Consider the following 15142-nt stretch of genomic DNA (forward strand, 5'->3'; position numbering starts at 1 on the left):
TGATTTCTTTAATATTTTATTTTTATTTTCTTTTTATATTTTCTGTATCCCATTATCTAACCATAATTACAAATTTCTCTTTCCTTAATGGCAACTATTCTTTGGAGGTTTTTTTCAGTGAAATTTAGCTACAGGCAGTTTTTAGTTAAAACGGTCACTACTTTCTAGTGATTTTATTAATCAAACCTTAATGGTAGTGAAACCTGGTATTTTTTACCTTGCTGTGGCATCGGAGGCAATCTATTCTCAGGACTTATGATGGACTTCGAGCTTATAATGTGAACCTGAGGAATGAATTGAAAGTGCGTGATTTAAAATAACAGAAAGTAAGTCCTGGTAGTTTTTTTGTTTGTGTCACTGAGAAAATTCAAGGTATTAGAAGTGGGAGACAGAAAAGGGAAAAAATCATAGATAGGAGGCTATATAAGCAAAAATAGGCGTGATGAAGCAGAAAACTAAGAAAGTGTAGAGAAATGGGGCAGCGACTGTCTAAAGGCCTTAGGAGTGGGAAAAAGAAAGTTAGAGCTAAGCAGATGATCAAAAACACCACCAAAAAACCAAACATCTTCTCTACTGCGTAGTCTGAAAGTCTTACAGAGTTTTACCTGTGTCTCGAAGTATTGAAACCGGAATTGCTTGTTAGTGATGCAGATAAATATCTTACAGTTTTAGCAAACTGTGTTACATGAAGAGTTTTTCAAATTCTCGAGCACAGGCATACTAAGAACTATTTGTTAGAAGATGTAACTATTGCAAACTATTGAAGGAAATAGAGATTTCTATTTCTCCTAAAGGATTCTAGTCAATACCATGAAGTTCTTGTAGATGTACTTCACTCAGTAGATATTACTGGAGTCATAGTAATGATAGCTACGTTAAATTTGATAGGCTGTGTCAAACAAGATGGCCTGAGACATAGTTTCAATCTAAGAAGTGACATAGCTCTGCTACATCTTGAACAAGCCAATGTCAGACTCAGCTTCCATGTTTGCATGTATATTTTAGAAACTTGCAATCTTACCATCCTTGGTGTCTTTATAATAGTTGCTGTTTTTCTGAATGTTTCAGCTCTGAGTGACTGTAGAGCTCTTCTTCAGGCATATCACACCCCTGTGGTTGTCATAGCTGTGAAAGAAAAAACATCTTGAGTGCATTCTTAAAGCTTGCTGAACAGCAGGCAATTTGAAAGTATGAGCATTCATTTTTAAATAAAATTATTTAAAAGTTGGTCCTAGTGATGAGAAAAAACAACTTAGACCCATTTTGAGATTTTGAATGCTTGCCATGGAGTACTCTGTCTGTAAAATTGATTTTTAACTCCTAGTAACTTGATGTTCATTGAGGAGTGACCAGTTCTCTACTTAAGTTTCAGGAGACAGATCAAAGAGCAGTGCATTTTATTAAAGTCTCATTTTTTTAATACTTTTTGATGATTTTGGAGGTTTTAACATATGCATGTTTTTTGGAGCTGGCTATACTGTCCATTTGCTTGTTACTGACTTCTGCTCTTTATTTCACCTAGTAGTCCCAATGAGATATGCTGTTAAAGGGGTGACAATGAATCTTTTATGCCTATATTTTTATTTCTTGCTTTCTTAATGCTATCAATTATATTTGTGTTGTATGTTAGACCGTATTTTTAGAACTCTCCTGTGTTTTGCAATGCATAGAATAAAATACTTTTATTCTGTAGGACAGATAGCAATTGTTTAATATTGTATATAAATCTACCACTAATAACACTTTAATTTTCAAGTAAAAATAGCTGGAAGGAGAATGAGCAGGGGCAGAAATTGTAGAAGTGGAAGAACTACTGATAAGATAGACTTGATGAGAGAGCCCAGCAGGGAGGGGCTGTACTGAAAGGAAGATGCCACGCTCAGCAGTTTCAGAAATCACTGATGGAAAGCTTGACAGCAGTGGTAAGCAAACTGAAATGTGGCATGTAGCAAACCATCATTGTTGGCCTGCAAACAGGCATTTCTGGGCAGGGTTAACAGAGCAGTGATGCCCAGATGTGAGCAGTTCCTGAGGTCATTTCAGTACAAGAAAGGCAGGAGTAGTTCTCAAGGGACAAAAAACCTGAGATGGCTCAGGGGAAGATGCTTGGGGCATTAAGGTTTGAGAAGAACCTTGTAACAGCAAATGCATGATACATGTGAAGGTCCGCATATCTGTATTTGTTATGGTCTGAGAATTGTTTGTACAGCATGCTCAGGAGGCAACATCCAGGGAATTTACAAAAGCCAAATGAACTAAACATGTAGTCAGTGAGTATGCAGAGGATAAGAGTTTGTCCAGTGCTATAACCAGAAAAGATGAATGGGGTTGCATTTTTTGTTAAGATACCTTTCCACATCAGAGAAACAGATGATTTACTGGACACTATGTTAATTCCTGCTTAAAATTAATTTTTTTCTAGGGAGAAATTAGTATTTTCTAGATGTTCAGATTTACTTCACAGTGGGTTTTTGTGTCCTGGACATAGTAAAAAAAAATGAAAAATTTTTAGGATTTTCTTTAAAAAAGACATGTATTCTTTTTCCTTTTTTTTGTTTTTTTGTTTTTTTTTTCTTAGCTGATGTTATGCACTTCACTTGTCAGCTCATTTCTACTTTATTTATTGTAAATGCAGTTATCATTTCTCCAAGGTGGCTTCTTCAATAAAATGATAAAACTATAGTTTTACTCAGTAAAAATGTTCTAGCAGTTTTCCCACAGCTTGGCAATTCCATTACAGCCCCTTCAGCATCAGGACTCCTACCTGACCTTGTGAAAACATCCCACACTACTAGGTCTCCTTCTCCTGCCAATGTGGTCTCACTGGCAGCTGCCTTCTTGACATCTCCATACCCTTCAGGGGTGGGTCAGGCATGGCCACAGCTGACTGCTCAGCACTCCAAAAGAGACACAGTTCATGTGGGACAGAAATATAAACTGCTTTTGGTATATGGCACCACGCTTCACTCTTCTGTCTCTTAGGTTGACGTTGCAGTCAGGAGTCATCCCATCAGGTTTTAGTTAGGCTCACTGGGTTGTTGTCTGCTATTTGGTACTTTTTCCTCATCTGCTTTGCTCCCCACAACTGTGTGTGGAAGTGTTGGTACATTCTCTCCGTATTCTTCATCTTCTGTTTCTCATTATCTTGTTCTGGATGTACGTGACAGAACATTTGCTTTTCCCTGGCAGCTGCTGAAGTTTTCCTTGATGAGCCCAAGATCAAATATTTGGGATTTGTAATCTTCCATTTTCAAAAAGTGAGTTATTAATTAACTGCCGAATGGGGAAAAAAAATGCAAACGAAGGCACGACTATGTCCTTGCCAGACCCTTTCAGTGCTCTCATTCAGAGCTTCCTGAGCTTCCCAATGTGACTGCCTCTTCCTGAAGATGCATAATAGGATTTTTCAGTGTTCTGTGTATGCAGTGCTCTGCGTTTGTTTACACAGCAGTGTCAGCAGGGTATGAAATGCTACTGTTTCAGTCTCTGCCTATCTTACATGCTTGGCGTGTAACTGATGACAAGCAGAGACCATGTATGTTTTGAGGGCTGTTTCCCACTCTGTTGGGAAAAAAAAAAAAGGTGAAATATCCTCATGACCACTACCACTGAGGTTTCACAAGAGTAGTGAGGTTCACAGGATCACAAAATGGTTGAGGTGGGAAGGAACCACTGGAAGTCATCTGGTCCAAGGCCCCTGCTCAAGCAGAGCCACCTAGAACAGGCCCGTGTCCAGGCAGCTGTGGAATATCTTCAAGGTAAGAGGCTCTACCTCGGTTGTTCTTTCCTATTTACTTCATTTCCAGTCCTGTCTGCTTACTAAGCTGCTGAACTAGTGTTCAGCCAGCTCAGTGAGTTGAAATGATCCACTGGGACTTAGATGAGTACCAGAGCTGAAACAAGGGAGACATCAGGACTGCCCAGCCAAGAGGAGAGGAGGGGTAGCTAGTCCCCTTCCACAGTAGCAAGCTATTGCCTCAGTTTACCCACCTTGTAAAATGTCACTTGAAGAAGTGATTTTCTTGTAGAAATGTTTGTCTTCTTTAGTACCCTTAAAGCTGTTCACTGTGCAGTAGCATGATCCAGTACGAAGAGGAGAATGGGGTTGGCATGCAGAAGGAGGGAGGAAGAGCAGGGTCATAGCAGCCCTAACCTGCAGAAGTTTAGCTGTATTGGAACTGCACCCTTAGTAGTTACTTGTATTAAAATACCTTAGGAGGCTTTCAGTGCAATGTAACATGTGGAAGTGGAAAGAAAAGCATTAACAACATGCAGTGAGCCAATCTTCCATGGACCAAAGGCCAGCTGTTCTCTATCCTTGGTTTGCAATCTGTTTCTGGTTTGGTTTGTTTTGCCATTACTTCAGGCTCAGCTGGACAATGGTGAAATGTAAGAATCTTGAATTTGCTTGCTGCTCTGGCTATTAGGGAAGGGAAAAGGCTTGAAAGACAAAGGTATTGGAGAAGTTTGGAGAAACTAAGTGTCAGTTAGTTTTCTGCCTTGTCACACTGCAGCAGGAGATTCAGCCCATTTATATTATCAAGAAATCTAACACCTTTTTCTCTGTAAGGAAAAGACAGAGAGAAGACAACAGAGGTAGGTTTTTCTCCTACTTAACAGTTAAAAATGGATAGACATACACCTACTAGACAAAAGTTGGTAACAGAGATAGAAGCAAAAATCAAGTGAATGGAGCCCCCACCCCACCCCCTCACTAGTTTGTCTTGCAGTTGGGATTGACAAAGATCTAGATTTTTCATCTTGACCACTGACATGCAGCATTTTAATTTTAGTAGCCGTGTTCATTTTAATTTCTAGGGCTGGTAAAGCCTTTCAAAGTTATGAATTAAAACTAACAGTCAAAACTCAACTGCCTATTTTGTAGGCACCTCCATTTTAGACAAAGAAAGCTGTTAGGAAAACATACACTCAACTTTATTGCTCAGTCTGTGCTTGCCAAAGTTATTCTGTGGCATTTTCCACACACTAATCAAAGTAATGCTATATCTGTTTGTTGATATGTGTTTAATCACTTGTCATTCAGTCAAGTTGCTTAAGACTCTAATTATATAATTGCCATTTCAAAATACATTTCCTTAACCATTCTACAAGACAAAATAATGATTTGCACATGTGGCATCTGAAGAACTGTGCTTTTGCCAAAATTGTGTTTGCCACCTAATTTTTCCACTTCTCTTGAAATAATATCACATGGCTGGCTGTATGCATGCACCTAGTACAAATGAAATTTCAAATTTTTTGGTTTGCACAGTCATCATAAACCCCTTGATCTACACAGTGCAAGTAGAAATGAAATTTGACATCCTACACTCCTTCATTTCAAGGATTTATTTCAAGAAGCCAGGATCTCATAATAAATGCTCTGACAATAGACTTAAAGGGAAATAAATGAGGTCAAGTATCATAAGTAATTACAGGGGAATAGCCAAGCTTATGTACTGTGAAATACAGTGGGATAACAAAACTGAGCGCTCCTCTCTGCTACCACTTCAGTTTCATCGAATCAGTACAATTTTCCTCTGACTATCTGTTCAGAGTTTAAACAACTTTTCCTTCTTTTTGTCTACACAACATAACCAGCCCTGGTGGTGGGCTAGTCTAAGCACTTCTGTAAACTTGGACAGTCTTCCAGTGCCACATTCCCAGAGCAAGCTCCTGTCACCTGTTGTGTCTACATAACTTATGCACTCATCTGTATGTAGCTTGGTCCATGTTTTTAGTGCTGAAGAACCTTCCTCCGTCTGTTGTAGGCAAAGTCATGTCTTTTCTTGGCAGAGGTAGGATTGCTGGAGGATTGGGTTTCTCAGATCGTCAAGTCAGAACATCCCACTGTTTGAGAGAGGAAGGAGTCACCAACTAACCTTCTCTTCAAAGCAACAAATGTGCAATATCCTCACTTGATACAGGAGTTTCTGCATCCCCAGAAGCTCCACATGTACTTGTGTCCTTCATTTCATAGCCCTTACAGACTGTCTGTGTTCCAGTACTAATGCTTCATTCCAGCAAGATCCTTCACATATGCTAAATGTAAGACTGCTTCCAAGTAACTCATTCTCTCAAGGATCCAGGACTTGAGATAATAAACACTAAAATAGAGGTATCAAGCAAAACCAAGGCAGTGAACTCAAGTTAAACTTTAAATATTATCAATATCTCTTCATATTCATTCTTTCTCTTTCCCATCATTAGAAAGACTGTGAGACCTAGTTTTCCACAGATCCTTGCGGCTGTACAAATAATTGATTTTACAGTCCAAAATCTCCTCTCTCATCCTTTATCCCCTCAAAAAAACACCAGTTAAAATTGGTCCAAAATAAAGAAAAAATGCTTCCAGCCAAAAAAAATAATTAATTTTGTACTTGGGCATTTGTAATGAAACTAGGAAAATGGCTGAGATTCACAAAACTGGTGGGAACCTCAGTGGTTCACACACTCATGCAAGGTGTAGAAGATGTAAACTTTATTCTATGCTTGTCTCTACAGGACCATGAACCCTCTTTAGGAACCTTCCTTGTGCTACAGAGCAACATAACTGGGTAGCCACAGGAACACAAAGTGGTAACCAAAGTGCAATCCTCTTTTTTAACTGAACAGTTTGTTCAATAAAGCTTCATGAGCAGAAAAGTTTGGGGGAATTCTCATTTTGTATTAACCCCCCTTTTCTGAAGCATGAAAAGAAGGATTCATATCCTCCTAGGAGTTGAAGAAGCTTAAGCTATGATTTTTTGCAGTCCAGTATTGACCATCAAGTGAATCCTGCCCTTTGTTTTTCCCCACAAATGGACAAAGCTAAACAAACTATAACAGATAACTTCCAAGTTTGTGAAGCTATCTAAAGCTCAAAATGCAGAATATCCATCCTATTTTTCAGGAAGAATATGCTTACTTTGCTCTACAGCCAACCCTATCCCTGCCACCAGTACATATCCAGCTGGTGGTGGCATTGTTCAAACCTCCCAGCCGTGTGCTTCCTCATGGTTGGAAGTTGCTCCATGGACCTGGAGCAGGGACTGGCAGGTCGGGCTACAAAGGCAATTTAAGGTAGTAAGACATGTTCAAATGGAGTCCCCAGCGGCACCCAAAACAATATCTTCTTCTTCCCACATGTAGTTCTTCTAAGCATAACCTGCAGACAAAACAAGAGCTTCCCTTCCTTGGCATTTAGCTCTTCAGTCTCTTAAGGAACTTTACATTTGCTTCAAGATTTTTAAAACTTTGTTACATTGCGTGGATTCATAAAGGACATCTTGCCATCTGCTGCACTGAATTTCTTATATTGGCTGCTTGATAAAGTAAGACAAGTGCCGAAGGCTCAAGTCTCTGTGTGCTGATAGCAGAGGGGCTCTGAGCCATCCCTGTACCCCCCATGCTCAACCACTTAGATAAAAATCACACCTTTTGCTGATGCTGGTTACAAGGCTTATCCCACTAATGTAAAGATTTTAGCTGATTTGTGAGGTCATAGAATACCTGATTAGAAATTACTTCAAAATAGTGGGCTGTTCATCAAGTCAGTCCTATTTCAGACTACTGCCTAAATATTTCATACTTTAACATTGTTTTGAGTAATTGGGGTAGTTTTTTCTAGCGCAGCATGCTGTATGAAATTATGAATGGAGGAGATTTTTATGTTGTCATGTTTGATTCAATACCCCATTGTCATTTATGTGAAGTAGTATAATAATACACTGTCAGTCATTTAGGGGGGAGCTGGGCATACGTAAAGTTTTGTGCATGTGAGTGGAGCTTCCCAGGGTGCCTCAGTTCTTCAGTGCTGATAATACTGCAGAACCTGGGACTTGATTTTGGAATGTGCCACAAAACAGGATCATTCTTTCCAATTAAATAAAATGTAAATAAGGATCAATGCGTAGAACCTTTTTTTTGTCATCATGTGTCTGTCTTTACTTGTGAGGAAAATAATAGGAAAAAAAATGGGAAAGACATGTTTGCTATAATTTTATAAGATGCAAAATAGTTAAGCAAGAAGATATGAGCTTGAGAAAGCATTAGGGGAATTAAAAGGAGGCATCAAATGTTGGTTTGACCAAAAAGCACTTAAAATCCCGTTTGCCCTTTCAGAACAAAAATACTAGCAAAGAAGGCTGACATGCTGGCAAATTTAGACACAATTTATGCATGTCAAACTACTTTAAGATAATCTGAAAGTTTCTTGGCCCTCATTTAAATAAACTGGATCTTGAGTTTTTTGGAACTCTCCCGATAAGTAACACTTAAAACGCTTTTGATCAAATACCCTTTCTCAGGCAATTACACATTCTTAGAGGCCAGTTCAAAAGATTGCTTGTTACCTTCATTTAGCAAAGGTTCAAGTGCTGCAGTTTTCTGATCTTTTTTAAAAAGGCAAACAGGGAGAGTTTACACAATAAAAGTTCTTTTTTTATTCTCAAATTAATTATTTTGAAATATCTCACAGATTACATCAGTTTCTTCCTTGCATTCATGTTGCAAGATGGCGACTATTGTATATTGCTAGTGATGCATTAAATTAGTTGTTTACATTATAAAATCTAAACATATTAGAATCTTTTGTGTTTGTCTTCAAAGATTCCTATTCTAATAAAGCTTTCTGAAACAAGTAAGGTTGTCTTTTTTGTTTAGTTTATGCATCAGTGGAGAACCTAAAGATTTGTAGCCTCTAGCCATCCCTGTCTGTGTTTAGTAGAGTGTAAGGAATTTGTGTTTGGGACAATATATATTTTGTTACACTTTTAAATGAATCATTTTGCATTCAGAAAAGGTAACACCTGAGATGAATGTAGATGGAAAGAGTCGAAATTCATACGCTTCTCATAAAGACTGTTTTGCTGTGACTTTTAATTGGAATAAAAGAAGTATGTATAATATCCTGAAAAATAAAAATGTTGGCTGCATCCTTCCTATTTCTGATGACTTTGTGTCACTCTTCAGGTCAAAGTGCTTCTGAGGGTTAAATGACCAACATTCAGTAAAGAACAGTAGTTGGAATTTTAAAGAAACGTTGGAATTTGGACTCCTAGTTTTCCTCTTTAGCAAATGTTGTAACAGAGTTGTAATCAAATATGAAAGATAAAAGCAAAAGCTGACATCTTGATTATGGTGGAGTTGCTCAGTGAAAGTAACTTTCACTGTTGAGGGGAGTTCATGACCGCGTTTTTAGAAGCAAAGGAGCTCCTCAAAGAGTCAGCTGAGCAGTGTGGCAAAGGATGTCCACACTTTACCCTCAACACACTCTTTTTAAATGCAATACGTGTTAGTTCTTCAGCTAGAGAAATGATTGCTTTAATACACTTTTTGGGTCATACTGGTCACACTATATCTGCCTTATGAATCTGTGTTTCAATATGTTTAGACATACATCTTCCTGTCCTAACAGTGTTGGCAAGTCGAAGTTGAGTAGACAACAGGACTTTATTTACCTGCCAAAACTCAAAATAACTTGCATTAAGCCAATGACCAAATCAAATTGTCACAGTTATACTTTATATCAATGAATATCACTGAAAGGAAGAGTAGCAAGCTAAGTGTTAACTTCAAAAGCAGATTGTTTTCTGTGGACAAGATATGCCTTTTAGGATAACGTGCCAAGAGCGCTTCATATCTCAATAGCCTCTAGAACATACAGCAATATAACAAGCACTGGATTATAGTAAAACTTGGGAAATGTGACAAAATAAGCAGTGGAAGAGAACAGTACTGAATCCAGTTGGAAAAACAGGAAGTATAGAACTTGATGAAATTATGGAATATCCTAAGAAACATCTAGTTTCTGATCATGGCGGTGAGGAAAGTGATAATTTCAATAAGCTTTCAACTTTAGACAAGGAAAAGCTAAGTGATTAAAAGGTATTGGAGACTGTTTTGATTACATAAAAAAGGATAGCTTTTTAAAGTCGTGTGAAAGATTATAAAAAGAGAATATATTATTTGCTTGAAAGACTTATTTTAATGAAAAAAAGCGTGAGAAGGTAGGGAACAGTATGATGTAACAGCCTGCCAGAAGTTGTTTCAAAGGTCGTCATCACTTGCTGAGGTATTTAGGCAAGATATGTTCCCTCAGCAGCTTAAGGACAGTGCCATGTGTAACAATGTAGTAGCACTCATGATGTCTGAACAATTTTAGTAAAGTTAAAGGTTAGTCATGAGGCTTCAGAAATAATACAGACAGTGATCCAAAGTCTAAAGTACAATCAAGGCCTTGTGAGAAAAATTAAAGGCTACATTTCAAATATACCCTCTAATTCCAGATTTCTGATTTGAGATACCTAATGCTATGGTATTCAGAAACAAAGAGCACCCAGAACTTTTAAATCATTAGTTCATTAGGAAATTCTGACCAAATGTCCTGATGCTGTAAACATTTTCATACTCATGTAGGTCTGTATATGAGTTGTCCTGTCAGATTACCTGAGGATTGGTCTGTGCAAGTGTACAGAATCAGACATGCAAGTCCAACTGATGTGAATGGAGGTTGATCTGAAGTGAAATACCAAATGTGGGTACATCACCTGGGTGTAGGATCCCGTCTTTGTTTTGGCTAGACTCTTGTTTAAGTGCATGAGAGTAAAACACTGTACCTTTGAACACAGTCATATTAAGAACTGATGTTCCTCTGTTAGTTTTTAATGCCCAGAGTCCATGAAAGCTGGAGTTTCCAGCCATCTCATGATTTTTTTAGTAGAATAAGTAATTTGTATTTTGAACTCTCTTTTACTCTTTCTTTTACAAAATATTGTAGCTGGCAATTGCATGCTCATTGCCTCCTGCTGGCCAAAAGTGACTGAAGGGGGAAATTTTGTTCATAATTTTAGAAAAAGAGGTAAAGAGAAGCATAGAAAAGTAAAGGCTCATTGTCAAAATCACAGGAATCCATGACCCTTGTCCTGAGAATAGATAAGTGTGCTGGGCTGTATATTGAAGAGCTAGTGTATCATGGGTCTCATTTTGAGCAATGCCTCTTACTTCCCTTGTATATCTACCTTCTAAAACCTTGTTCCAAATCACAAATCATTCACAATTGAGAGAGTGGCAGCCCAGAGTATCAAAGACTGTTATTTGACTGACATTTTGATCAAGAGTACAATTTTGATGGGGATGGTCTTTATCAGATGGAACAAGATTCTAGGTCGTATGTTACAAACTTCTGCATTCCTAATCATGTTCTTAATTTCAAATTGAAATTAGAAGGTAAACAAGCCAAGTCATCAGCTAAGATGGCATAAGCAGGTGATGTGCTTTGGTTTCTGTTATATGAAGAAGTTGGAAGGTTCTTTCAGGTCATGAAATGGACAGTGTAAGTACACTGAGGTAGTGCGTTGGCTCTGGAAACTTGCTAAAGGTTTTAGAGTTTTCAGCTGAAGTTTCCATTCCATTCCTTGTCTGACAGAAAAAAGTCTCAGTATCACTCTTACTCTACTGTAGTCTGGGAGAAGTTGTGCACCTTTCTTCTAATCTGACCTTCCTCTACCGTTTACAAGATCTTGGTTTTGTCTTTGTTACTTTTGAGATGAGATATCTCCCTGCAAATCTCTCTCATCGTGGGTATTGCAGGTCCATTGTTAGTTTACCCACACCTTGTCTCCTAGGCAGAATAACTTAAGCTTATTTAGTCTTGACATACAGGGAAGATTTTACATACTTACCTTATTCTTTTTCAGAAACATCTAATCTGTCAATATACCTTTAAACTTCAGAGCTTAGAGCTAAGCATCGTCAAGTTCTAGTATATCAATGCTATCCCTACTGGTAATAGCACTTTCCTATTTCTTGATGTCATTCTGACTATGTGTCTAAGCATTTGCTGTTGTAGCCTTTGTGTTACTTTTGATAGTAATATTATAATTTTGTCCATTTTCTGGAATAAATGAGCTGCATCTGAATGAGATGGAATTTGCATCATTGCCGATTATCCTTTGAAAGTTCCATTTTATAATGATTGCATGTCAACATTGGGGGTTTACTCCAAAATAGGTTCTTTTTTATCAATTCTTACTGTGTGCTTAGGAGAAAAGCAGAGAGTGCAGCAAGAATGTATTATCCGTGTTGAATGTAGATCATTATACATAAAAAACAAAAGTCAATTTCCCCTAAATTTGATTATTTCACAAGTTCTATTCCTTAAGTACTGGGAGTAAAGTTCAAAATGTTAATATGGTGGTATGATCAGGATGCTTTTGATGAATGTGGTTTGTATGAGGCTGGGCTCCCATTCAGAAGCAATCAATCACTGTCCGGCAAGTTTTGTAAGTAAATGTCATTAAAGGTTGCATTTGCTGAGATTGTATTTGTGTTTTCTAAATAATCTTCTGGCATATTCTCTGCATAGTATCCTTACATAGTGTCAAAAATTACAGAGAAAATAAAACTTGAAAAATTCATGTTTTCTGTCTACAAATGCGCAGGAAGCAGCACACATCTGAGCAATGCTTTTGAAACCAATTGATTAATCCAGTCTTATGTCAAAATACTTATACAATGTTGAATAAAATAAAATTAGGACTATGAGTAAGAACAGAGTTCTTACAACTTACCCTAGAGCAAAGAGAAAAGAATATACTGACATACTGTCTGTACAATATAGTAAGTAATGTATATATTTTATATTCATTCTTACAGAAATTACAAAAATATCTATGTCATTACAAAGCACTCGTGAGTAGTTAAAATTAATTCACAGGAGTAACTTGTATGTAAAGTCATTCACTTGCATTGCATTTTCAAGACCTGGCCCAGACTATAGGTGTCTGTCAACATATTTAAAATACCTTGTCATTGTGGTGTATCCAGTATAAAGTAATAATCTGAGTATACATCAAATACACAAATTATACTTCACATTTGAAATATAATTGAAATATTTTCTTTTGATATAAATTTCTTCAGAACAATGTTTTTTTCTGCTGAAATCTGAGCAGATCTCTTTAGTTGTGTAGTGTTGTGTTTCAGTAATTCAAGTCGTGGTGCAGGTGGTACATGCAGTTTACTGATGTTAGAGATAGTATTTAAACAACTCCATGCTCAAAGGTAGTATATCAAAAGTTTTTAAATTGAGGGTGACAGAAACTGGTGCTGTACTTTCATGTTATTCAGCAATGTGGAAGAATTTTGACATACAGCTGGAATGATCAAACTACACTAGTTTTACTGTCTAACTTCATTTGACATGAATTTCAAAGGTATTTGGAAACTATTATGTTGTATGCTACATTTGCAGAGTTTACCTTCCTTAGGGAACTTTTTTATAAAGTCTGATACAAGGGAGCTTATGATCTCAAAACATTGCATAAAGCTGATATATTTTTTTGTAAATCTCCTTTTATGTTTAATTTGCAAGTCATGTAGAAGCTGTAGTTTCTACAGGAGCTGTTACTACAAAAGTGAAGCATGCTACTACTAACCAGCCCACATTATCTTATGAGCATACTTCTTCCACTGATACAAGAAGAGACTGGCCTAGAAATACAGAAGATTACTTCAGCTCATCAGTATTTTGTGTACATATAATAGGTAAAATTGGAAAATAAAGGTAACAAGAGGAAGCCCAAAGTAGTTTGGTGATACATTATAAATGATATAATTTGTACAAGCTTAATATGCTTTGTACAATATTTACTGGTTTGTTGCTTTTTGATAGGAAAGCAAAGAAAATTTTCTTAAAATCTTTTTGTTTTGCTCAATATTGATGTGGTTCAAAGAGCACAGATATAAGCACAGACATAAGCACTTTTCTATAGCGTAAAAACTGTATGTAATTTAAAATTTTCTGTTAAGACTTGTATTTCTTCAGGATTCTGACATCTGGGACCCAGAGGACTTGATTTACTTCTGTAATTACCTGTGTGTGTGTGTCCTATAAAAGAAATGAGGATTTCAAAACTTAAGAAAATTAATAACAAAAAATTCTGCAAAAAGTCATGATTGAAAGCTAGTTATTAAAAAAACCAAGAAAACTCAAAAAAACCCAACAAAAACCTACTTGAAAATGGCTTCCTGGGTTTTTAATTTAAACTTTTAAATTTTTTTATTTAGTTAATTGTGAAACACTTCCCTACATCTTTAGTTACAGAAAGATCTTTTATGTCAGTGAGGCCTTTTTCTGTCCAAGTACCAAGTGTGTAGGGATTCACAAAGGGTACCTCAGTGTAACAGCCCTTCATATTTATCTGACAAAACAGCGAATGATCGCTCGGTGTTTGCCGTGCTTATCTTCAGCAATAACAAAGGATTAAAAGCTTCCTTGCTCCTGTGTTACAGCTCTCGTTCTTTTCCTGCTAGCTCACACAGGCGAGAGAGACATGTTTATACCAAGTATAAAGCTCAGTAGAGGCTGGAGGAGGGAGCTGCTTATTAAGAAGTCAGTATATGTCTCATACAAGGAAAACCAGTGTCCTGTGCAATAGCCATTTCTGTTAAACAGAAGCCTGTGGGGGGAAGGATTATGACGTGTGATTGAGACACCTGTTGAGAAAATAGGCAACTATTGACAAGTCTGATTCATGACTGAGTGACTGCTCTGCTAGTCTTCACATGATCCCCACCGAGAGCGAGCCTCGACCGCCTGCTAAACAAGGGCTGTTTGAAGTTTCTTTTTAACATTTCCAAGACGTTAATTCAGCAGGACATCTCCACTGGGGTTCTCGATGTCACCAAATCAGCAGCTGTTGAAATCCATTCACTTCAGCATGAAATGTTTGCCTAAGTTTTTTCTTTTTTTCTTTTATTTGTGACAACAGCAAAGTAAATAAAACCCTAAAAATCCTGCCCTACTCAACTTGTAGATGTGTGAGAACAGCTTCTGGTCGCAACTGTAGCTGCTAAGGCAAAATATTTATTTGTAGAGAACAATGACCATCTGAGTAGTTTATTACAATACACAAAATCCACTGATTATAATAGAGATTTCTGAGACATTTTTGTAGTGTAAACATTCAGTTAATTTTTGTGCCAGCTGCCTAACTTGTGCGAAAAGCATTCTGAAATGGAATTGTCTTTGTTTTTAAAGTCCAAAAAAAATCTTAAAAGTCTAAAAGCAAATGTTTCCTATTCTTTCCAGTCAGTAAGTGAAACCCTGTTTTTCGGGTAGGAAAACATTTCTATCTGACTCACATTTCCCTGAGAAAAC

The 15142-nt window shown here is 37.2% G+C and overlaps 1 protein-coding gene across 3 annotated transcripts in view; it reads left to right on the forward strand.

The window, feature by feature from the left end:
• STAU2 (staufen double-stranded RNA binding protein 2) overlaps positions 1-15142 on the forward strand; it is a 151653-nt gene that overhangs the window by 92898 nt on the left and 43613 nt on the right. Inside the window, exon 13 of one of the 3 annotated variants that reach the window (XM_018079403.1) lies at positions 6505-6648. The exons of the other annotated variants lie outside the window; for them this stretch is intronic. Coding sequence (XP_017934892.1) covers positions 6505-6561 — 57 coding nt within the window. The 3' untranslated portion in view covers positions 6562-6648. Of the gene's footprint in view, positions 1-6504; positions 6649-15142 lie in introns of those variants that run through there. 3 annotated transcript variants of the gene reach the window in all.

This window comes from Manacus vitellinus, unplaced genomic scaffold (genome assembly GCF_001715985.3).
Source record: "Manacus vitellinus isolate BGI_N305 unplaced genomic scaffold, ASM171598v3 scaffold_1_pilon, whole genome shotgun sequence".
NCBI classification, from domain to species: domain Eukaryota; kingdom Metazoa; phylum Chordata; class Aves; order Passeriformes; family Pipridae; genus Manacus; species Manacus vitellinus.